At 41.1% G+C, this 25,024-nt stretch overlaps 1 protein-coding gene across 1 annotated transcript in view; it reads right to left on the bottom strand.

The window, feature by feature from the left end:
• The window catches only part of ttn.2 (titin, tandem duplicate 2), a 346,071-nt gene extending 329,776 nt beyond the window's left edge, over window positions 1-16,295 (bottom strand). Inside the window, exons 1-10 of the mRNA XM_072579113.1 lie at window positions 16,108-16,295; window positions 14,700-14,803; window positions 14,011-14,214; window positions 8,591-8,878; window positions 8,405-8,493; window positions 8,096-8,313; window positions 2,147-3,128; window positions 1,656-1,814; window positions 686-976; window positions 422-532 (exon numbers count right to left, since the gene is read on the bottom strand). Coding sequence (XP_072435214.1) covers window positions 422-532; window positions 686-976; window positions 1,656-1,814; window positions 2,147-3,128; window positions 8,096-8,313; window positions 8,405-8,493; window positions 8,591-8,878; window positions 14,011-14,214; window positions 14,700-14,790 — 2,433 coding nt within the window. The 5' untranslated portion in view covers window positions 14,791-14,803; window positions 16,108-16,295. The remainder of the gene's footprint in view (window positions 1-421; window positions 533-685; window positions 977-1,655; window positions 1,815-2,146; window positions 3,129-8,095; window positions 8,314-8,404; window positions 8,494-8,590; window positions 8,879-14,010; window positions 14,215-14,699; window positions 14,804-16,107) is intronic.
• Window positions 16,296-25,024: the final 8,729 nt, after the last annotated feature.

Raw genomic sequence — 25,024 nt, 5'->3', positions numbered from 1 at the left:
CCACCACATTATACAATATTTTAAAAATAAGCTATCTGTGGAGAAAAGCCAAGAATTGCCTAAATGACCTTACTAATTTTTAAGATTTAGTCTGGGCCTCAATGCTGAAGTTGAATCTGAAGAAGTTTCAATCTAAGGGACTCTAACGTGTGTGTCAATCATGATCAATGTCAATCACCAATGTCATTTGTACTTAATTATACGACTGTCACAAACAGAATACATCTACAGGTCTTTGTTTATCTGGTGAGAATTATGAGCAGTGTTCAAGAGTATTTCCCCTAAATTGATTAAACTAAATATTTAACAAAGTGTATGGATTTTCTTTCCCAATTTAGGCACCTCACTTTATAGTCCTGTCTGTTTACGATTAATGTTTTTTTTTGTTTATTTGCCTGCCATGCACAATTTGCACCCTTACCTCTTGGGTTGTTTCTGGCTTGGCTACAGTTATTTTTGAAACAGTGAAGTGAGGAATTGTACTGGCAACTTTGTGGTCCAGACGGATGGCAGATTCAGCTGCTCTTTCAATCTATAGTAATTAACAAAATCTTTATTATTATGTTTAATTCAGCATGTACTGATTAAAACATAGTTCTGGTAAGATGGTCTTCATAGTTACTATGAATAACAGAATCTTTGTGAGTATTAACTTTGTTGTTTTATACATTAAATGATGTCTAACCTGTGAAATGAGTTTTTCATCTTGCTCGCCATAGGAAATGTGTGTTTCAGTTGGCACAATAACTGTCCCTTTTCTGACAGTTGTGGTGACAACATGTTGTTCAGCTGGAACTGTTCGCTTTTCAGCAGAAAACTCAGTGGTACTTTGAGATACACCTCGCTGCGCATATTCATACTCCATTGATGCCTCTTCTGAATGCACTCCTTCAGCATACAGAGGATGTCTAGTACGTGCTTGATCCACAGCAGCCAACACTGTAGCCACAGCTTCAGCCTTTTTGCCGACTTCAATCTGCAGACAACAAGGGCTAAGTCTGCCAGAGCACTCATATTCTGATCTTAAATTTCACAAGATTAACTATGATCTTCAAAAGCAATACCACATTAGGGCTTGATTGATGCATCACTTCAAGATCTGAGAATTTAATATTGCGTACAACTTTCTGGAAGTTCATCTTCTTTTACAGACACAATTACTTTTAAAAGTTGAGTATTTGTCAATCACCAAAACACTAGCTAAGAAATTTTAAAACTAGGAACTTTTTGGTTTCCATCCCTAACTGTCAATGAGTAAAGATTTATTATGAAATAAATTGGTATTGCTTTTGACAGCAAAGATGCACACTACACATTAATGCATTTATAATCAATACGAATTTTAAGAAAATCATCTAAAATTACATGACATATACATGCAATTTCACAAAAGAGTTGTGATGAAACTAAAATATGTCAAAATGAGAGTGTAGGGAGGTAACTAAGGGACAAGTGAGAAGTGACAAATCTGAGGGAAGGAAGTACAAAGGAACACTACTGAAACTAAGTGATACCACAACAGGGGAGAAGTGGCAAAATTAGGGTGTATATAAAGATGTTTAATTGTTAAATGACAATTTATTATGAGAGCAAAAGGTTATATGTTTGCAGCAAAAATTGAATTAGGAATTATTGTTCATTGTGATTCAAACTACCTGATCCTCAACCAGTTGTGCTTGTACTGTAAACACATGTTTCTCTGAAGTGCTTCTTTCTGTGGTAGTGGTTACAGTAACTGGTTCACGTACTCTCGCTTGGTCAACAGCAGCTACTACAGTAGCAACAGCTGCTGTTTTTTCTATGTCATGCTCTGTCTGAGTTTGTTGTAGTAAAAGAAAATGGATTTTGTTATATATGCTACATAATAAATTTTAAAAAGTGCAGTTACATATATGCACACACATCTGAAAAATACTTACTCTACAAGTTTTGATTACTAAATTTTTACAGGTAAAATATTTTTCGCATGCAACCAAGCAGGATTTTTTTAATTTTACACAGATCTATTTTAATCCCTTTGTACTCTGAATTTAAATTTTATTGAATATAATGTGTTAATTTCTGCTATCATAAGAGAACCTGAATTATTAATGATGCTTTATTTTATAACTTGATCACACTGAATGAAAATGCAAAGGTGCCTTACCTCTTTGCCAGCAGCAACACTGGTCACTCCGACAGCCGCAGCACCTCCTTCAACTGTGGCAACTCCAGCAGCACCAGCAGCTCCTTCCATTGTGGTTACTCTAGTCACTCGTTCAACTGTGGTAACTCTCGGGGCACCAGTAACTTGTTCAAGTGTAGTTATTCTAGTAACACCAGCAGCACCGGCATCGCGTTCAACTGTTGTCATTCTAGCAGCACTAACACCTCCTTCAATTGTGGTTATTCCAACAGCTCCAGCACCACTAGCAGCAGCAGCTCGTTCAACTGCGGTCATTCTTACAGCTCCAGCAGCAGCACCAGCAGCTCGTTCAACTGCGGTCATTCTTACAGCTCCAGCACCACCAGCAGCAGCAGCTCGTTCAACTGCGGTCATTCTTACAGCTCCAGCAGCATCAGCAGCAGCTCGTTCAACTGCGGTCATTCTTACAGCTCCAGCAGCATCAGCACCAGCAGCAGCTCGTTCAACTGCGGTCATTCTTACAGCTCCAGCAGCACCAGCAGCAGCAGCTCGTTCAACTGTGGTCATTCTTACAGCTCCAGCAGCATCAGCAGCAGCTCGTTCAACTGCGGTCATTCTTACAGCTCCAGCAGCATCAGCAGCAGCTCGTTCAACTGCGGTCATTCTTACAGCTCCAGCACCACCAGCAGCAGCAGCTCGTTCAACTGTGGTCATTCGCACAGCTCCAGCAGCTTCAGCAGCACCAGCAGCTCCACTGATCGTTATCTGTCCATGGACTCCAATTCGCCGTTCCCATTTTTCTTCTCTGTGATCTTGTGTAGTACTTGCAATTAATTTGCTTTCTCTCTTTTGTGCTTCAGTTGCTGAAACATAGCCTGGTTGCTTCCAAGGAGGTATAACTTCTGAAGAAACGACCGTGGTTGTCTGAAATTTACGAGTAAGAACTGGAGATCTGACAGATCTGATCGGTGATGTGGACAGTCTCCCAGCTGGGGATACAGATCTATACATAAACACAAAACAAAGCATTTAAGCACAATCATGCCTTTGTAATGTCAGATGCAGAGATGGTACAATTCCCATTTTCCAAGTGGCAAACCTGCCTTTGATCAGAGCATATGCAAGTATTTATTTTAACCTTGAAAAGCAAGACTTTGTTGTGTATAGAACAAAAGCTCAATGAGTAATAATGAACTTTGCATAGAAGTTGGTGTATGCTATCATATGTACAATACTATGTAAGGAAAAATTATCCGTAACACAGTATGACCAGCACATGTGTACAGACACAGCCAGTGATGTTACCTGGTATGATAGAACAGATGGCAGTGATATAATCATGTTACAGGCATCGTGACATCACATGCTGCTGACCAGGCCTTTGGGGAGTGAGGCTGAAGTTGGAGTCTCAGTGGGATCAAACAAAGCTTGGGAGTTGGAGTGGTGGGAGAGGGGGCTGAGGGAGGTGATGAAGGAGGGATGTAAGTCAAATGAGAATTTAATTGTAGAAGATACTTTCTGGAATCCTGCAATGAGTAAGCATGACTCTGTCTCTGACCCAGTGTGTATCTGCGAACATACAACATTGACCAGTACACCACAAGGACATGCCTTTCGGCCCACGATGTTGTGCCGAACATGACACCAAATTAAACTAAGCCCTTCTGGCTGTCCTTGGCCCATATCTCTCCATTCTTTGCATATTCGTGTGCTGACCTAAAAGTCCCTTAAACCTACCTATCACACCTGCCTCCATCGCCACCCCTGACAGCGGGATCCACACTCCTCCCACTCTCTATGTAAAAGGTTTTCCCCTCACATCCCCTTTGAACTTCTCGCCCTCTCACCTTAAATGTGTGCTCTCTAGTATTAGAAATTTCAACTCTGGGACAAAAGCACTGGCACATTGGCGAGCACTGCTGCCTCACAGCGTCAGGGACCTGGGTTTGATTCCTGCCTTGGGTGACTGTGTGGAGTCTGCACATTCTCCCTGTATCTGTGTGGATTTCCTCTGGGTCCTCTGGTTTCCTCCCACAATCCAATGATGTGCAGGTTAGGTGAATTGGTCATGCAAAATCGCCCACATGTTCAGGAATGTGTGGATTAGGTGCATTAGTAAAGGGTAAATGTAGAGTAACAGGGAGGGAAAATGGGTCTGGGTGGCTTACTCTTACAGCACAGAAATAGACCCTTCGGTCCAACTCGTCCATGCCGACCAGATATCCCAACCCAATCTAGTCCCACCTGCCAGCACCTGGCCCATATCCCTCCAAACCCTTCCTATTCAGATGCCTTTTAAATGTTGCCATTGTACCAGCCTTCACCACTTCCTCTGGCAGCTCATTCCATACACGTACCACTCTCTGCGTGAAAAAGTTGCCCCTTGGGTCTCTTTTATATCTTTCCCCTCTCACCCTAAACCTATGCCCTCTAGTTCTGGACTCCCCCACCCCAGGGAAAAGATTTTGTCTATTTATCCTATCCATGCCCCTCATGATTTTATAAACCACTACAAGGTCACCTCTCAGCCTCCGACACTCCAGAGAAAACAGTCCTAGTCTATTCACCCTCTCCCTATAGCTCAAATCCTCCAACCCTGGCAACATCCTTGTAAATCTTTTCTGAATCCTTTCAAGATTCACAACATCTTTGCGATAGGAAGGAGATCAGAATTGCATGCAATATTCCAACAGTGGCCTAACCAATGTCCTGTACAGCTGCAACATGACCTCCCAACTCCTGTACTCAATACTCTGACCAGTAAAGGAAAGCACACTAAACGTCTTCTTCACTATCCTATCTACATGCAATTCCACTTTCAAGGAATTATGAACCTGCACATTAAGGTCTCTTTGTTCAGCAACACTCCCCAGGACCTTACCATTAGGTGTATAAGTCCTGCTAAGATTTCCTTTCCCAAAATGCAGTACCTCACATTTATCTAAACTAAACTCCATCTGCCACTTCTCAGCCCATTGGCCCATCTGATCAAGATCCCGTTTTAATCTGAGGTAACCTTCTTTGCTGTCCACTACACTTCCAATTTTGGTGACACCTGCAAACTTATTAACTATACCTCTTATGCTCACATCCAAACTATTTATATAAATGATGAAAAGTAGTGGACACAGCACTAGTCCTTGTGGCACTCCACTGGACACAGGCCTCCAATCTGAAAAACAACCCTCCACCACCACCCTCTGTCTTCTACCTTTGAGCCAGTCCTGTATCCAGATGGCTCGTTCTCACTGTATTCCATGAGATCTAACCTTGCTAACCAGTCTCCCATTCGGAATCTTGTTGAATGCCTTACTGAAGTCCATTTAAATCACGTCTACCACTCTGCCCTCATCAGTTTTCTTCGTTACTTCTTCAAAAACCTCAATAAAGTTTGTGAGACATGATTTCCCACGCACAAAGTCATGCTGACTATCCCTAATCAGTCCTTGCCTTTCCAAATTTATGTACATCCTGTCCCTCAGGATTTCCTCCAACAACTTTCCCACCACTGATATCAGACTCACTGGTCAATAGTTCCCTGGCTTGTCCTTACCACCTTTCTTAAACAGTGGCACCATGTTAGCCAACCTCCAGTCTTCCAGCACCTCACCTGTGATTATCAATGATACAAATATCTCAGTAAGAGGCCCAGCAATCCCTTCCCTAGCTTCCCACAGAGTTCTAGGGTACACCTGATCAGGTCCTGGGGATTTATCCACTTTTATGTGTTTCAAGACAGTTAGCACTTCCTCCTCTGTAATATGGACACTTTTCAAGATGTCACCATCTATATCCCTACATTCATATTTTCCATGTCCTTTTCCACAGTAAACATTGATGCAAAATACTCGATTACTATCTCCCCCATCTCCTGCGGCTCCACACAAAGACCACCTTGCTGATCTTTGAGCGGCCCTATTCTCTCCATAGTTACCCTTTGGTCCTTAATGCATTTGTAAAAACTACTTAACTCTATTTGCCCAAAGCTATCTGATGTCCCCTTTTTGCCCTCCTGATTTCTCTCTTAAAGTATACTCATACTCCCTTTATACACTTCGAAGGATTCACTCCATCTATTCTGTCTATACCTGACATATGCTTCCTTCATTCTTGAATTAAACTGACTTGTTGGGCCAAATGTCCTGTTTTCACACTGTAGGGATTCTATGATTTTATTCTATGATTCTGACCGTCAACCCTATCTATGCTTCTCATAATTTTATAGACTCCAACATATCTCTCCTCAGTCTCCGCTACTCTGGAGAAAATAACCTTATTTTTTCTAGCCTCTCCTTGTAGCTCATACCCTCTAATCCAAGCACCACCCTGATAAGTGGACAGTAAGGTCTGCAACATGAATGAGGAGAGAAGGCGAGGCTACTGCTGCTCCATTGCCATAGTAATCTCCCACCAACGCCCACCCTGCACTGCATTCCCTCTCCCAGAGGTAGGACACCATACTGCTGATGCTGTGTCCCTGGACAAGGAGCTGGGTGCAAAAGTAGATCCTGGAAGGCAGCATGATGCCTGGAGAGGGTCAGGTGATTAGATTTTGATTATTGAAGGGAAGATCTCAAGTTTCATTCACCGTTCTGCTGCTCTGTGCCAGCCCCAGCCACCTTCAGTCCCTATAGTACTTCCAGCTAGAACGTCCAGCCCTGCCTTCTTCGAGACTGCCTCTTCCCCCACTGCTGCTCCATAGTTAGGGAGTGAGTGTTCTCACATGTGCATATTCTTGTGAAAACCTACAGGTAGCATTTACAGCCTTCTTTTCATAAAACTACACAGGCTTTGAAGAGAGGTCTGAAGAAGGATCATGCCGACTCAAAACATTTACTCTGTTGCTCTCTCCACAGATATTGCCAGACCTGCTGAGATTCTTCTGTATTCTGTGTTTCAGGTTTCCAACATTTGCAGTATTTTGTCTTTGCAGTCAGTTCTCCTATAATGCGTTGGTTGCTTTCTTGTGCAACCACGGGTTATAGAAAAATTGCGCTTTAGAAACAGCACTTCAGGTGTTGGTGATGTAATCGGGTTACAGCCAACATACAATTTAAACGATCACGTTTAGAGACAGGGTCCCCAATTCGTCAATCATGTTACAGGAAATTTGTGTTGAAGAAACATATGGAACAGCCTGTATTTGAAGACAGTGTGGTGGAGGAAAGCTACACACATTAGGAATTATGCATTTAAATCAAAGATAAGTTTAAGGCAGACATTTACACTATTACTGTAAAACTAATTGAAGAAAGGAGTCTTTGTGGGGGAGGGACTGCACTGATGTATTCAAAACTTTAAGGAGCGTAATTATTGAACTGTATATACTGAAATGGGTTCTTGCTAACATTATTATTCACTACAATCATGAGCTGAAAACCAAAAGACAAATGGTAAAATGTTACTTCAGCTTATTCACTCTACACAGACAACATTATTACCCAGGAATGCAATATTACCTAAAACCTCAACAAGAATTTGATCGATTTTTGACAGATAAACTGAGTGAGAGAAAATATGTGATTGAAATGTGAAATTGAATACTATCTTATAGTTTTGAAACTTGGTCCTGGCCAGATAATATTCCTGGCAATATCTTTGTGTGAACCTAATAATCTCTACATTCATCTATTATTCTCCCAAACAGATGTCATTTTAATACGTTGCAAATTGAAATAAAACTTATTATATTTGAAACTAAATTCAAATGAATTAAGTTAGGAATGTTTTGTATCCAAGAAACCATAGAAATTCAATCTAAATTGCCTAAATAGTATTGTAAACTTTTACTTTCTGTCTAGCAGACAGATTTCAACTTTCATTGGAACACAAAGGTCTACTTCATGGATTTTGCCTTTCATTCAGAGAAACTTTGATTTTTACACTATTATAAATGTGAATTATGATTTATTAAGATGCATTAAGAAAAATATTTTGAGTTTCAGTTATTAGCATTTAAATGCCCCTTACCGAACAGGCGAAGGTGCTGGGGCCCTCACATGACGGACAGGAGATGGGGATTGTTGGCGAGTCACTTTAGCCCCAGTAGGTGGTGGAGTTGGGGACCTGCTCATTGGTTTTGGTGGGATGCGTGGCGGTGTCTTATGATGCAAATGCTGCACTACTGTTCTGCCATCAACAATCATTTCAGTTGTTGAAGATCTGGCCTCATATTGAGCTTCCATTTTCTAGAATATAAACAGGAAAATTGCAATTGTCAGTTGCGACAAATAAAGTATAGTAAAAATTATCTCAGAATGAGGGTTAAGAACAAGATACCTTTTCAATATGGACTTGTTTTCCCTGGGAAATGTCGGTGGAAGTAATAATTGTTTTTGTCTTTTTAGCAGGTACCACTTCATCATCAGCTGTAAAAAAGATACATGATAATGAAAATGTGACAATTAATTTTGGAATTGTACAAGGTATTGTTTCCATTTGTGCAAAACATCAACTAAGAGATACCTTGGATGCGGAGCTCGGCTGTGGAGGTGGCTCGTCCAACATTGTTAGTGGCGGTCACTGAGAAGGTTCCAGAATCCTCTGCATAAGCTTCAGCAATTATTAAACTGTATAAATCACCATCTTGTACAATCTGGAAGTCGGGAGAACTCTGGATTTCTGCTCCTTCCCTGTAGAACTTCACCACAGGTGTAGGGATTCCAGTCACACGAACGTCCAGTCTAACTTTGGATCCTTGTTTCGCAGTCATACTTTGTAGTCTCTGTATAAAATTGGGAGGTGCAGTCTCTGCTGCAATAGGTAAAACAAATCCAAAAGTTAAATTTATTGCGGTGGATGGTCTTGTCATACAACAAGCCATACAATTAAAAGTACTTCATATACCACACCTTCAATGTATCACTACCACAACAACTGAGCTTTTCTGATTAAACTCCTTTGCCTTCTGTACCTAAATAATGTTTTTATTATTTTCCCATCTCTCCAATCTGCCCCCTACATGTTTCACAGGACTCCGATTCACACAGTGTACACTGTTGTTCATCCATGACCAAAGTGTCAGAAAATTACTACAAGGAATAACTGTCCCTTGCAGATATGGGCAGTAAAATAGCACTGGGTGGTTTCTATTTGTTATAGTACTTGTCAAGCTTTAATTTCTATATAGAGGTTAAATCAGACAACTTCTAGTTCAGGCCAACTATCTTTGCTGTCAATCACACAAATGATGAAGGTAAAAATTATTTCCAAATCTCCAGTTTGTGAACAGCATCACAGAAGAGTAACTTGTTCAGTTTTATTTTTATAGTTTTTTAAACATAAGTTGAATGGTGTTTGAGCTAGCAAATGAAGAATTTCATTTCACAAATACTCTAAGCAGAAAATGTCATCTACTGAGGATTCATAATGTGATGATAGTTCCAGTGGTGTTACATTGATTCATTCTGATGCAACACCTCAATTAATGCATTGGTTATCATTTTCCAAAATGATTTTGGAAATATTCTCAGCATATTGAAACTTAGAAAATGCAATATTACTATTCAAGAAGGTAAGAGAAAACAAGGAACTACCAGCAGACAGCTCTCCTGAAATCAGTCATAGAACATAGAACAATACAGCACAGAACAGGCCCTTCGGCCCACGATGTTGTGCCGAACATTTGTCCTAGCTTAAGCACCTATCCATGTACCTATCCAATTGCTGCTTAAAGGTCACCAATGATTCTGACGCTGCCACTCCCACAGGCAGCACATTCCATGCCCCCACCACTCTCTGGGTAAAGAACCTACCCCTGACATCCCCCCAGACCTTCCATACTTCACCTTAAATTTATGTCCCCTTGTAACACTGTTGTACTCGGGGAAAAAGTCTCTGACTGTCTACTCTATCTATTCCCCTGATCATCTTATAAACTTCTATCAAGTCACCCCTCATCCTTGTCCGTTCCAATGAGAAAAGGCCTAGCACTCTCAACCTATCCTCGTATGACCTATTCTCCATTCCAGGCAACATCCTGGTAAATCTTCTCTGCACCCTCTCCAAAGCTTCTACATCTTTCCTAAAATGAGGCGACCAGAACTGCACACAGTACTCCAAATGTGGCCTTACCAAGGTCCTATACAGCTGCAACATCACCTCACAACTCTTGAATTTAATCCCTCTGCTAATGAACGCTAATACACTATAGGCCTTCTTACAAGCTCTATTCACCTGAGTGGCAACTTTCAAAGATCTATGAACATAGACCCCAAGATCCCTCTGTTGCTCCACCTTACTAAGAACCCTACCGTTAACCCTGTATTCCGCATTCTTATTTGTCCTTCCAAAATGGACAACCTCACATTTGACAGGGTTGAACTCCATCTGCCACTCCTCAGCCCAGCTCTGCATCATATCTAAATCCCTTTGTAGCCAACAACAGCCCTCCTCACTATCCACAATTCCACCAACCTTGATACAGTCATCATGAAAATGCTGGAACTACTGGAGTGCTTTGAGAATCAATGTTCGATCTCAGATATTGATTTAGGCAAAAAGGGCAATGATGGATCCAATTGAATATTATATTGAATATTAGTCATGAATTAAGATGCTATTTCTCAATGTTTCAGCCCAAGTCATGACCTCATAAGAAAGCTCTGAAAATTGGTGAGAATATAACCAATGAAAAGGACACAAAGGTTACAGAGATGTATACTGGTGAAATGAATAGCCATCAAGATGGCAGATAAAATACCACATTAGAACTTTGACGTCATTCACATTGTTATTAAGAATAGAAAATCAAAATATTTTAAAAGATTTGGAACACAGAGTTGATTTGAAGGGAAATAATGAAGTGAGGTAGATGCCCCAGTGAAATCAACCCCGTTAAATTTTGGAAGGGAGACCACAGTATTTGCCCAGCTAGTTCCTTGATAGTATTAAGCTTATAACATAAAGAAAGCACATCAGAGGAACTGTAAGTCTCTTTTTTTTTGTACTGGACCCATTTAATAATTGCATTTATATTCTGCCTTATTATGATATACCCAAAATGTTCTGAAGTGCTTCAAATGGAATGCAATGCAGTCCTATTGTTATTCAGATGAATGCAACAGTCATTTTGGATACAGCAATAAAATGCATAACAATTTAATTTACATTTGCTGACAGAGAAAGGAATACTCTGTAGACCTTCATTTTTTTGTGACCATCTGGAGCAGGTCTCATTTTACTGCATTGTCAAAAAAAAGATATTTCTAAAATTCCATAGTTCACACTGACATGTGCTGAATATCAACTGAGTTTTTATTTCAAATCAGCCTATAATAATTTTCAATCAGTTCTTGTACCGGTTTTTATTCATAATCAATTACTTTCTGCTCATAATGGATCTGTAAACATAAAAAGGAATTTTGTACATAATCAGAAGTATTTAATGCGAAAGGTGGCATTATTCTACTGAATGGTATGAAGATTAAGATACTAGTTTGGCTCAGTGGTTAGCACTGCTGCCTCACAGCACCAGAATCCCAGGTTTGATTCGGGCCTTGAGCGACTGTCTGTGTGGAGTTTGCACATTCTCCCCGTGTCTGCGTGGGTTTCCTCTGGTTTCCTCCCACAGTCCAAAGAAGTGCAGGTCAGGTGAATTGGCCATGTTAAATTGCCCATAGTGTTAGGTGCATTAGTCAGAGGAAAATGGGTCTGGGTGAGTAACTCTTCGGAGGGTCGGTGTGGACTTGTTGGGCCGAAGGGCCTGTTTCCACACTGTAGGAAATCTAATCTAATTCCCATTTAGTTTCAATCACATGATCTCTCAAAGGCCATTTCTTTCTCTTACGTGTGTGCATCCACAGGTAGACTTATTTTATTGAGTCTGCAACCTGAAATGACATGTTCTGGGATGACATAAATGGAGAGCTTTGGGGTGATATATCACATGGTGCCAAATTTTGTGGTTTAGCCAGAGACAAAGAATCTGTCGACAGGCTTAGACAATCAGCTGTGGTGAACAAATATGAGCATCTGAGGTGGAGAAGGGGCTCATAGTCCAAGGATCGCTCACACAAAGAGCCAGTGAAACCCCTGGAACTGAGCAGTCAGATGTCACTCCATGATGCTCAAGAGTGTTGGGGAATGGGGACAAGAGACAAAAGGTAACAGAGAGATATTCCTGCACACAGAACCCATCCACTGTCCCCTACTCATACTCCCTAGAGGAGAGGCTGAAGGAAGGAAATTATTGAGTTTTTTGAGAGGGACCCTCCTCCCCCGAAATTGCTGACAGCATGTCTGATGGCTGGGTCTCCCACTTTTCCAGAAGGAAGAGGCTGATCTCTCCACCCCTGACAACTAATCTTATGTACATCAATGTCCATGGTGTGCAGGATGTCGAAATTGAAATTATACCTCAATATATCCAAGTAGAGCACTAATATAGCATTTGTAACATGTTCTTACCAGTTTGAGATTAAATGAGCCAGAAATGAAATGTATATGTTAACCGTGAACCTTTTATTAGTTTATGTTTCTTTAAAAAAACAATTTGCGATTTATTTACTAAAACTCTTGTATTTTCAAGAGTTCCTACTATGAGTCAATGAGCCTGGCATTACTGAATACATGTGGGGCAGTATTGTTTGGGTACAATTCTGGTCTCCCTCCTATCAGAAGGATGCTGTGAAATTTGAAAGGGTTCAGAAAATATTTTCAAGGATGTTGTCAGGGTTGGAGGGAGCTACAGGGCTAGGCTGAATAGGCTGGGGCTTTTTGGCTGAGGGCTGACATTATAGAGGTTAATAAAATCATGAGGGACATGGATAGGGTAAATAGACAAGATCTTTCCCTGGGATGGGGGAGTCCTGAACTAGAAGGCATATGTTTAGGGTGAGAGGAGAAAATTTTTCACGCAAAGGGTGGTGCATGTATGGAATGTGCTGCCAGAGGAAGTGGTTAAATCTGGTACAATTGCAAAATTTAAAAGGCACCTGGATGGATATATAAATAGAAAGGGTTTACAGGGATATGGGACAAGTGCTGGCAAATGGGACTAGATTAGGTTAGAATACCTGGTCGGCATGGACAAGTTGTACCAAAGGATCTGTTTCTGTGCTGTACATCTCTATGACTCTGTGCCAAGGTCAGGAACAGAGAAGGCCAGGACCCTTACAGACTGGCAATTGCCAGTTTGCCTATTTCCCAACTCCATTCCTGGCATGAGCCATTTTGGAGGAGGTGAGTTCAGGGTTTGGCAGGGTTACTTGCCCCCATGGGGTGGCGGTAAACTTGACTTTGTGAGAGTCTTTTTCTAGGGGGCCTTGGAAGGAGGCAAACTGAGATTTTGCAGTAAACTTCCAGTTTCCCCGACATGGTGAGGGTCAGTCACTGAGGTAGGCACCTGGTAGGAAGTCTGGTGGCAATGCTCCAGGTAGGCCTATGGGCCCTGTCATGACTGCCTTAGGTACAGGTGTAGCAAAAGGCTGCCCTGCAAAGAGGTTTCCTATAATTTTACCCTGTTTCCCTGTCCACAATGGACAGGGCTGGAGGGGGAAGAAGATTCCCAGTCAAAAAAGTAACATTTGGAAATGAATGTACTGGCACTACTAGAGCTCCATTTTGTGGAATACAAGAAGAGTCCCATAAACGTGTGTCTTTGCAAGTCTTACTGCATTTTTTTTTCTGATCCACGTGACCTGGCTGCTTAATATTTTTTTGATTTTATTTTTTCAGTGGTATGAGAGACTGACGTCCATGATGAAGCGTCCTCCCAGTAACAGTTAACCCTTATGTCATCTGTGTTAATAATCATATCCCCTACAGTTCACATCTAGGTTTCTTTTTCATTCAGTTTATTGAAATGGGAAGCTGAGCAGGATATATAGTTGGGAGCCTCCCCTCTGCTCCCCAAGTGCCAGCCGGTGGTGGCAGCGGGCAGTTACCTGTCACCAGCAGTTCGGCGGTACTAGTCGCTTGTCCTGATCCATTGGTGGCTCGTACAGAGTATCTGCCGCTGTGTGAGGGCGACACACGAGAAACGATCAGCTTGGCGCGGCCGTCGCTGAAGGAAATCTCTGCGCCCGGGAGAGCAGCAGCTGAAAGAACCTGGCCATCTCTGAACCAGCTCACCTCAGGAACTGGTAAACCTGCCAAACAGACACAACAACAAAGCTCCAGAAACCATCCAGAGAGAGAGAGCTAATGCAAACCCATGCAACAGAGGTGGGGGGAATAAGCTTTTGGATAAACAGGAAATCAAACACGAGCAACATAAAAATAGAGACAGAATTGAGTTTCTAATTTGATTAGTTAATGCTCGTTTGCTGGGGAAGGTCTTTATTTACGGTAAATAAAACAATGTCGTGATACTTTTTTTTCCAGCATTCAATACGGAACAACATGTGGTGAGCAAGAATTTTATTGATTTGTGAAATGCACAAAATAAAAGCAAGCAGGTGTAAGTTAGTTATACTGAACCACAAAGGGGAGTCCCCCGAATGATTAAGCCATTTCGTTTCTCCCCGTGTTGTACAGATTCTGACAGCTGTGATTTTAATCTCCAAACTTTTGTGAGGTCTTACATCGAACAGTTTGAGTTGACCTGACGCCTGGAGGAAAACAAAAAACTTACCACTAATGTGCGCCTCAAAGGTAGCGGCACTACCCTCCAGTGCCACAACGCTTTGAAGCGGATGTAAAAATGTCGGAGCTTGTGTTGCCATTTTTATAGGCACCCTGGAACAGAAATAAATGGATCATTAATAGCGGAAGTGTTTTCTTGTCAATTATACAGTCACTTTTAAAAAAAATCCCTTGCCGTATTCACAGCCTCGGGCGAGAATCAATTTGTTTTAGGTCGCTGGCGCTACTGTGCAGGAGCCATTCGTTTGAAAAAATAATTTATTTTATATATGCAAATCACTTGTTGTACTTAGTCTACCTTCACAGAACTTTATTTTATTATAATTGTCTATATAATGTTATGCCGATTCAGCAATTATAGCAATGAAATATATTTGGATCAGAACGAAAAGCCGCAGATTATGGGTATAAAATGTGAAATATTAATAGAAAGTGCCTCCAAAGTGTCATAATAGACCCGAAAGGTTAACACTGTTTCTATCCGCACATGGTACCAGACTTGCTGAGCTTTTCCAGGACTTTATTTGTCTTAAATATATTTAGACTATGAATCAAGTTAGGGTTTGAACTACCACCACGAATAATCCGCCACAACTGCTCGTGACATTTCTGGTACTGACTATGGAATGCCTTAAAAGACTGTTGACAGTGAAGAGTTGAACACCATTTCTGTATTAGAACGGCGTGTAAAAGTATAAAATAATTATTTCCCATCTGCTGTCAATTAGTAAATTAAATTACCCTTGGAATAAAATGGACAGATAAATACTTTGTGAATTATGTTTCAGTTACCGAAAATATTTTTCAACTACTGAAAAATACTTGAACCACTTTTTATGTAGAGCAAAGAAAATTAATTTTCAATATCTTACAAGTATGAGCCTTGGATTCTTTAAATAAGGGCTGTTTAACTGCTGACAGAAAAGTTTGTTCTAAATTTAGCGAAATGACTTTGATTGACAGTAGACATGTGTGACATAGCTAATGGGACAGCTGAGAAGCTGAGCCCCTATTCCCTTAAAAAGACATTGCTGTCCAGCAGATACCACATACATGTGATTAGGTACTATTCTTAGCAGTTCTTCATTTATCTGTCAATAGCATAACCTTGAAAGCTTTTACTCAACAGACCAAACATTTTAAATTATTTCAATTATAAAACCACTGAATTCAATTTGTCTTTATACATTAGATACTGTTCAACAAATCCATTTCACACTTAGAAGATTCAGCATCACTAACTCGACTTAGTGATTTAATAAGGTACTGATAAATATCTTAAGTTGATTTTCTCAAACCTTTACTAGAGAAAAAAAACATTTATCACTCAATATACAAAATAAGTTTAGTACCATGAAAACAAAATACTGTTTTATAATAAACACTAATTTACCAACCTGAATTTTCAAGAGTGCCTACAGCTATAGGGCTAAGCCCAAAGGTTTTAAAACTTTGGAAACCACCTCCGTATCCAGAATTTTGCCAACTATCCACTGAAAGAATTGGACTTTCCTCTTACGAAAAGGAAACAAAACTACCCGGAGGTTCCATGCAATCCCTACACCCGAGGCAAGGCTGGGAATGCCTGAACCGCTCAGAAGTGCTAACATGGTGGTTTTACTTTATATACCCCAACTCTGTTGAAAGTATGCAACATCATTTTTTTAGACACTTCTGATTGGCTAGTACAGCAAGGAATCATGGGATAATGAACCCTTTTTAGGCAACGCAATGGTGCCTGTCACTTTGCTTTTATGCAGACTGCTAATTTTGGCACATTAGTTGTCACTGTTAATCAGTACCCAAGGACACAATGAGTATACTCATTTCAAATAACAACCATCACTTTTCTTTTTTCTTTATCTCTACCTTTTGTATATTTCAGTTATCAGTAAAATAAGGAAAGAATCAAACCCTAAGCAGCAGTACAAGTCTGAAAGCATCAATCATTGATGATACTAACAACTGCTTCTGTCAATCACTGAATGAGATTAACAAACATTTCAAAACAAGTGATCCAGAGTATTCTTTTAAATACCACATTGATACATTATGATCTCCCTGACACAGAAGTTCCCACTTTATTATAGAATTTCACATTTGCTTCCTGTTGGTAGTACTAATACCAAAGTTAAAGTGAAAGCTGTTGAGTAGCAATCAGTTCAAAACGCATGAGGATGTGTAATTCAATCTGCTCATAAAATAAGGACTGAATCTAGTTTGTGTTATCTGCTGCAATAGGCTTTTCTACAAAGTATATTGTAGTAATTACAAATACTGTGACATACAAATTCCCTGATCAATGCTTACACAAATTTCTTCCTGTATAATTTAATAATAACTTTAAAAACTTTCACATTGGAACACAATAAATGTCTGATTTTTTCAGAATATCAAATAGAGAAGTACTGTCGTCAAACTTTATCATAATGCATTGTGCAGTGATATAGTTGGATACTGCTGCAGAAACAAAGCATTTGGATTTTTGAACATTTTAAAGAAGTACTCTTTGACATACATCTACAATGCACATTTTGAGTTTGGAAATTAATAAGAAAATGTAGAGTGCTAATATAAGTAAACCTTTCAGATTATAAGAGAAGCTAATGTTGGATTTAAGAATATAAAGCAGTTTGGAATGAGACAACGTTGTTTGATGCAATGAACCTGGCACTTTTTAAAACCTTTTTAAAAAAATTTTATACAATAATTTAAAGAACTAGTGGACAAATTCTAAACAATGTATCCCTTATGCCCAATAACATATCAACAAAATGTCAAAATATTTAACTATCTTATGACTTCCAAATTCAAAATTCCCCATGGTCTCGCCAAATTAGAAAAGTATGGCTTCTTTGTCGTAAAATCAGTGCAATTGTCAACTTTCACCATTATTATGTCTCAGTATCTGACAGCAACTATTGTATTTTGGCATAGATTCCAAACCAAATGGGCCTATAACTTTTCTACAGTTACATATGATATATCAAATATACAGTCATGATTTGGAGATGCCAGTGTTGGACTGGGGTGACAAAGTTAAAAATCACACAACCCCAGGTTATAGTCCAACAGGTTTAATTGGAAGCACACTAGCTTTTGGAGCAACGCTCCTTCATCAGGTGGTAGTGGAGGGCTCAATCCTAACACACAGAATTTATAGCAAAAATTTAGTGTGATGAAACTGAAATTATACATTGAAAAATTGATTGTCTGTTAAGCCTTTCATCTGTTAGAATACAGTGATAGTTTCACTTCTTTCATGTGTAAATCACAAAACCTTTTTTTTAAAAAGTTGCATTCTCGGGTTAGCTGTTAACAATGGTGATAGCTAGACAATATGTTGAAGGTGTTGGCCCCCTGTGTTCTCTATCTATGCCATGGATGTTTAGATTGATTCTAATTTAAAAAGTGAGATAACGGAGTTTTACATAAATTCATGCAGTTTTTGAGCTCAGAGTTCTACAAGAATGCATGCAGTTTTTGAGCAAAGTACAATGTAACCCTGCAAGTACAAATTCACCCCACAAAGTATATGTGTGCATGTGGGTCTTTGTCTGTTTGTGTGTGTGTGTGTCTGTCTGGGTTGGGGGTTGTGAGTGTGAGAAAGTGTATGTGTGTGTGTGTGTAGTGAGTGCTGAGTGTCTTAAGTCTATGAGGGGGTGCATGTGTGAGTGTGGGAGTGTGTGTGTCTGTAAGGGTGTGTGGGGGTGTCTGTGTGCGCGTCTGTGTGTATGTGTGTCCGTGTGTATGTGTACATAGGAGTGCCTGTGTGTGTGTAGTGCAATGATGGTCACCTGTAATGTGACATGAACCCAAGGCCCCGGTTGAGGCCCTCCCTATGGGTACCGAACTTAGCTATCAGCCTCTGCTCGGCCACTTTTCTCTGCTGCCTGTCCCGAAGTCCACCTTGGAGGATGGTCACCCAAAGGTCCGAGGCTGAATGTCCTGGACAGGGCTGCCTGATTTTCAGTTGTTCTGTGCAGCGGAGCCAGTTTAGAGTGTTCAATCAGTCAGTTTTTTTGTTTGTAATCTATATTATCAGCAAACACGCATTTACGAGTGTATAAATTTGTGATATTGTAGTCATGTCAATAGTTAATATTGAAAATAAACTTCTAGATATCATAACATAACAAAAGGGTTTGTTTAGGATAAAAAATAAACTCAGAAATTGCTGGAAATTTTAGGATACTTCAAGATCTAATATCTATTTCCTATCTTTATTTTATTATCTATAAAAATATATAAAAAGTGAAGGATAATAAATTACTTTTACTTTCTGCCTTTGTGATTGTGAGAATTTTTCCAAGTGTTTGGTTGCTTATCTGCTTAGTGACATTTCCATTGCTAGTTACCTAGAGGATGCCTTCACTTAGTGTCAGATTTAAATACATATCAAGAAAAATGAACCAGTGTTTTATAGCGGTTCAGCATATTTATGTCAATGGTTTGTGCACATATTCCTCAAGCATTTATGCTCTTGCATACCCTTAACAATTACTGCACTGTATTTGGATTTCATTGAGACATTTGAAAAGGCTCAATGTAAAAGAAATGCACAAAGTAGGAACTCATGATGTAAGGGTTAACATGTTAGCATGGTCAGAGGATTGCCTGGCTGGCAGAAAACAGAATATATTTAAATGGGCCTTTTTTATGATTGACAGGATGTGACAAGTTGGGGTCCCTCAGCAGTCTGTGTTGGACCAACTTTTCACAATTTATATCAATAGCTTAAATGACGGTCAAAGGCATGTGACTAAATTTGCAACTGACACACAGACAGGTAGGCAAATATGTTTTGAAGAGTAAATAACAAGGATGCAGAGTAATATTGATATGTTAAATGAGTAGGCAAAAATCTGACAGATAACATACAATCTGGGAAAGTGTCAAGTTTTTTACTTTGGCAGGGAGCTAAAAGTAACAGAGTATTGCTTAAAAGGAGAATGACTGACTGTGCAATCCTGACATACAGAGGTAGTCTGTTGCAACCGTGTGGGTGGCACAGTGGTTAGCACTGCTGCCTCACAGTGCCAGAGACCCAGGTTCATTTCCCACCTCAGGCAACTGTCTGTATGGAGCTTGCACATTCTCCCTGTGTCTGCGTGGGTTTCCTCCAGGTGCTCCGGTTTCCTCCCACAGTCCAAAAATGTGCAGGTTAGGTGAACTGGCCATGCTAAATTGCCCGTAGTATTAGGTGAAGGGAGAATGGGTCTGGGTGGGTTGCTCTTCAGAGGGTTGGTGTGGACTTGTTGGGCCGAAGGGCCTGTTTCCATACTGTAATCTAATCTTAAGAAGTCACTACAGGTAGTTTGTAGATGCAGCATGTGATCAAGAAGGCAAATGGGATGTTTTCCTTTAATATGAGAGAAATTGACCATAAAAATAAGGATGTTATACTTCAGTTTTACAGATGAGACCACATCATGAATACTATGCTGTTTTGGTTTCCTCATTTAGAGAAGATGGAACCATGTTGGAGATGGTACTCAGATTTACTAAATTGATACCTAGAATGAGCACTTTGTTTTTGAGGAAAGATTGGACAGACTGGGCATATTTCCACCAGAATTCAGAACAGCAAGGGGTGGTTAAATTGGAGTGCATGGGGATTTATTAGCTCAGACGGCTGGACAGCTGGTCTGTAATGCAGAGTGATGCCAACAGCATGGGTCCAATTCCTGCACTGGCTGAGGTCACGAGGAAGGACCCTCCTTCTCAACCTCTCCCCTCACCTGAGGTGTGGTGACCCTCAGGTTAAGCCATCACTGGCCATCTCTTTCTAATAAGAGAGCAGTCTTATGGTCTGGTAGGACTATGGCAACTGTCCCTCTACAAGATCCTGAACAGTCTTGAAAGGTGGATGTGGAAAGAATGCTTACTTTTGTCGATGCACCCAGAACAAACGTCACTGTCTAAAATTAAGAATTGCCCATTTAGGACAGAGAGGAGGAGGTTTTTTTTCTTGGACAACCGTGTGACTTTGGAGCTCTCTGCCTCAGAAGGTGCTGAGATGAGGTCATTGAATCTGTTCAGGATAAGGTAAAGATGGTTATATTCTATTGGGTAGTGGAATCAAAGGTAATTGTGGATGAATTTGGAACACAAACAAATCAGTTTGTGCAGGCTTGAATGGCTGAATGACCTACTTCTCCTTCATTTCTTCATATACATGTTTGTAGCCTTCATTTTTATCACCTCATCTTATTCGTCTGACCAAAATATATCCCTGCACATTCTTCTGCATTGAATTCCATCTGTTACAATATAGTCCATGTTTCACCAAAGCCCATTATATTCTCCTCATGGTTCACAACAGTTCTTACTTTTGTGACATCCACAAAATTTGAAATTAGATGCTGTATATCCAAATCTGGAACATTGATATAGATTTAAAAAAGCAACGGACCTGACTTGTTTCAAGCGCCACTCTTTTGCATGGTTTATGTCAAGAAGAACAGTTCATGATGGCACATCATCTGAAGGTTCATCAACAGTGTAGATACTATGTATGCCTTCATAATCACTTTTAAGATTAATATTTGTGGGCCCCCTACCTGGGTATGTTGGATGTGACCGGTTTTGTGTGCCATCAGTTCAAATGCAATGATAGAACTATACTGTTTTCCATATCTTGCTGACTGTGTCAATGACTAGAATATCTCTTTCTATGGAGGCCATGGTGCATTTAGTTTCAACACTAAAGAATCCTTCAGCTAACCACATGATACATTTGCCATGGAGGCCATCTTAACTTCATTCTCAAATCCAGCAAGTGACACATGCTATATTTGCCAATCCTCTTCCACAGAAAAAGAATCAACTAACTGCATAGCTTAAAGATTTAGAGTCATAGTCATAGAGATGTACAGCATGGAAACAGACCCTTTGGTCCAACCCGTCCATGCCGACCAGATATCCTAACCCAGTTCAGCCATGAATACCAATATCTGCTGCAGGCTAAACAGTTATTTTATAGAAGGGGAGTAAGCATACTGGAGGATTGGAAAAGAATGAACAGCAGATCACATGAAAAGACTAATAAAAAAAAGGAATCAGAGATGTTTGTAACAAAACAAATTAATTCAGGAGAATCTTCAGACACACATTCTCCACCCTCCTAATTTTCATCCAACTCCAATCTACATTACTTTAACTCTTCCAAGAATATTATATTTGCCATTCTGTTGCTGAGGATTAGATTAGATTACTTATAGTAGTGGAAACAGGCCCTTCGGCCCAACCAGTCCACACCGACCCTCCGAAGCGTAACCCACCCAGACCCATTTCCCTCTGACTAATGCACCGAACACTATGGGCAATTTAGCATGGCCAATTCACCTGACCAGCATATCTTTGGACTGTGGGAGGAAACCGGAGCACCCAGAGGAAACCCACGTAGACACAGGGGAGAATGTGCAAACTCCACACAGTCAGCCGATGCTGGAATCGAACCTGGGACCCTGGCGCTGTGAGGCAGCAGTGCTAGCCACTGAGCTACCGTGCTGCCCCTATCTTCACTATTCCTTCCGAAACAATTCTAAAATACAACTAACACCCACATGAAACAATTCTAGCTTTGCTCCTACCCACGCTTCCCTTAAAGAAATCTTAGGATTCACTGACTCTAGCTTGTGTTAAAAAATGTTGCCTTAAATGTCTGTCAGCTGTGAGCTAGGGTATTGCTGTGGGGCTGCAAGACTCATGGAACACTTGGACAAGTTGAGTGAATGGGCAAATATACGGCAGATGCAGTGTAATGTGAAGTATCCATTTTGGTAGCAACAACAGGAAGGCTGATTGTGTGCATGTCTATAAGTTGAGAGATGGGAAGGTGCAGGGAGACCTTTGTGTGCTTGTACACTAATCACTAAAAGTATGCATTCAGGTGCAGCAGGCAGTGAAGAAGGCAAATGGCCTGTTGGCTTTCATACCGAAAGGACTCAAGTGCAGGAGTAGAGATGTCTTACTGCAATTGTAAAGGGCCTTGGTGAAACCATACCTAGAATATTGTTTAAAGTTTTGGTCTACTTATCTGATAAAGGACATTCTTGCTATAGATGGAGTACAGTGAACATTTACCAGATTGGCTCCTGGAATAGTGGGACTGATGTATGAGGAGAGGTTGAATCCATTGGGATTATATTCCCGGGGCTTCAGAAGATAGAGGTTCTTTTACAAATGTATAAAATTCGAACGGGAGTAGACAGGGTAGATGCAGGAAAGATTTTCCTGATGTTGGGGAGGCCAAAACCAGGGATCATAGGCTAAGGAGAAAGTGAGGACTGCAGATGCTGGGGATCAGAGCTTAAAAATGTGTTGCTGGAAAAGCGCAGCAGGTCAGGCAGCATCAAAGGAGAAGGAGAATCGACATTTCGGGCATAAGCCCTTCTTCATGAATGAGGAGGGTGTGCCAAGCAGGCTAAGATAAAAGGTAGGGAGGAGGGACCTGGGGGAGGGGTGTTGGGAATGCGATAGAGGGAAGGAGGTTAAGGTGAGGGTGATAGGCCAGAGAGGGGGTGGGGGCGGAGAGGTCGGGAAGAAGATTACAGGTCAAGAAGGCGGTGCTGAATCTGAGGGTTGGGACTGAGAAAAGGTGGGGGGAGGGGAAATGAGGAAGCTGGAGAAATCTGTATTCATCCCATGTGGTTGGAGGGTTCCTGGGCAGAAGATGAGTCGCTCTTCCGTCAGGTGTCGTGTTGCCATGGTCTGGCGATGGAGGAGGCCCAGGACCTGCATGTCCTTGGCGGAGTGGGAGGGGGAATTAAAGTGTTCAGCCATGGGGCGGTTGGGTTGGTTGGTGCGGGTGTCCCAGAGGTGTTCTCTGAAACGTTCCGCAAGTAGGCGGCCTGTCTCCCCAATGTAGAGGAGGCCACATCGGGTGCAGCGGATGCAATAAATGATGTGTGTGGAGGTGCAAGTGAATTTCTGATGGATATTGAAGGATTCCTTGGGGCCTTGGAGGGAAGTGAGGGGGGGGGGAGGTGTGGGCACAAGTTTTGCATTTTTTGCGGTTGCAGGGGAAGGTGCCAGGAGTGGAGGTTGGGTTGGTAGGGGGTGTGGATCTGACAAGGGAGTCGCGGCAGGAGTGGTCTTTCTGGAACGCTCATGGGGTGGGGAGGGAAATATATCCTTGGTGGTGGGGTCCGTTTGGAGGTGGCGGAAATGACGAAGGTTGATCCGATATATCCGGAGGTTGGTGGGGTGGTAGGTGAGGACTAGTGGAGTTCTGTCCTGGTGGCGATTGGAGGGGCAGGGTTCAAGTGCGGAGGAGCGGGAAGTGGAGAAGATGGGGTGAAGAGCATCGTCAACCACGTCTGAGGGGAAATCGTGGTCTTTGAAGAAGGAGGCCATCTGGGTTGTTCGGTATTGGAATTGGTCCTCCTGGGAGCAGATGCAGCGAAGGCGAAGGAATTGGGAATATCATAGGCTAAGGATACAAGGTAGGCCATTTTGGACTGAGGAAAGGAGAAATCCCTTCACCATGAGAATGGTGAGCCTGTGAAATTCATTACTACAGAAAGAAGTCAAGGTCAAATATGGTAAGATATCAAGAAGGAGTTGCACATAGCATCTGGGACTGAAGGGATTACGGGATATGGGGAAAAGTGGAACAGGCTATTCTCATGGAAAGGTCAACCATGACCATAATGAATGGCAGAGCAGGCTTGAAGGGCCAAAATGGCCTACTACTCCTCCCATTTTCTATGCTTCTATGTTTCTTGTGACAATCATCTACAGGACTAAATCAAAACTCCAATGTACTCACAATCGCTAACTTATTTTTCAGTGGGAACTACATATTGTTATGATCAGGTCACAGTTCATTAGAGTTTCAGGCAGGATCCCCCAAACAGTTAACTTCCTGGGTGAGGAGGGATGAATTGGCTCCCTTTCTTTATTCACCCAGCCCCTCAGTTGATTGCAACAAGATTAATTGAAAAGGAATCTCTTCCCTTGAGAATAGCTTTCTCCCAGATCCAAATGTTGATAATATTGTTGATAAGGAGTAAGTGTAGCCAGACGTTCTTGAATTAGCAAGAAGACTGAGTTTATTAATTACCACACATGAGAATAAATCATAATATAATACACACACATAGAGTAGAAATAAGAGGTGAGTCCCAAAAGATAAAAGTATGAACAAAGGTTATACAAATCAGTTTCTGAATTGTTCATGAAGATCAGGTAAGATGATGTTGCAGCAATATTAGGTTGCACTAGTAGTGTTGACTCTGGCAGTTGAATAGTCAATTTTCAAGATTCTTTAGTTTGTAGGCTGATTGAAATTCCTATGTCTTAACTCCT

This window comes from Chiloscyllium punctatum, chromosome 10 (assembly GCF_047496795.1).
Source record: "Chiloscyllium punctatum isolate Juve2018m chromosome 10, sChiPun1.3, whole genome shotgun sequence".
NCBI lineage: Eukaryota > Metazoa > Chordata > Chondrichthyes > Orectolobiformes > Hemiscylliidae > Chiloscyllium > Chiloscyllium punctatum.
This window is presented reverse-complemented; position numbering and strand designations above follow the sequence as displayed.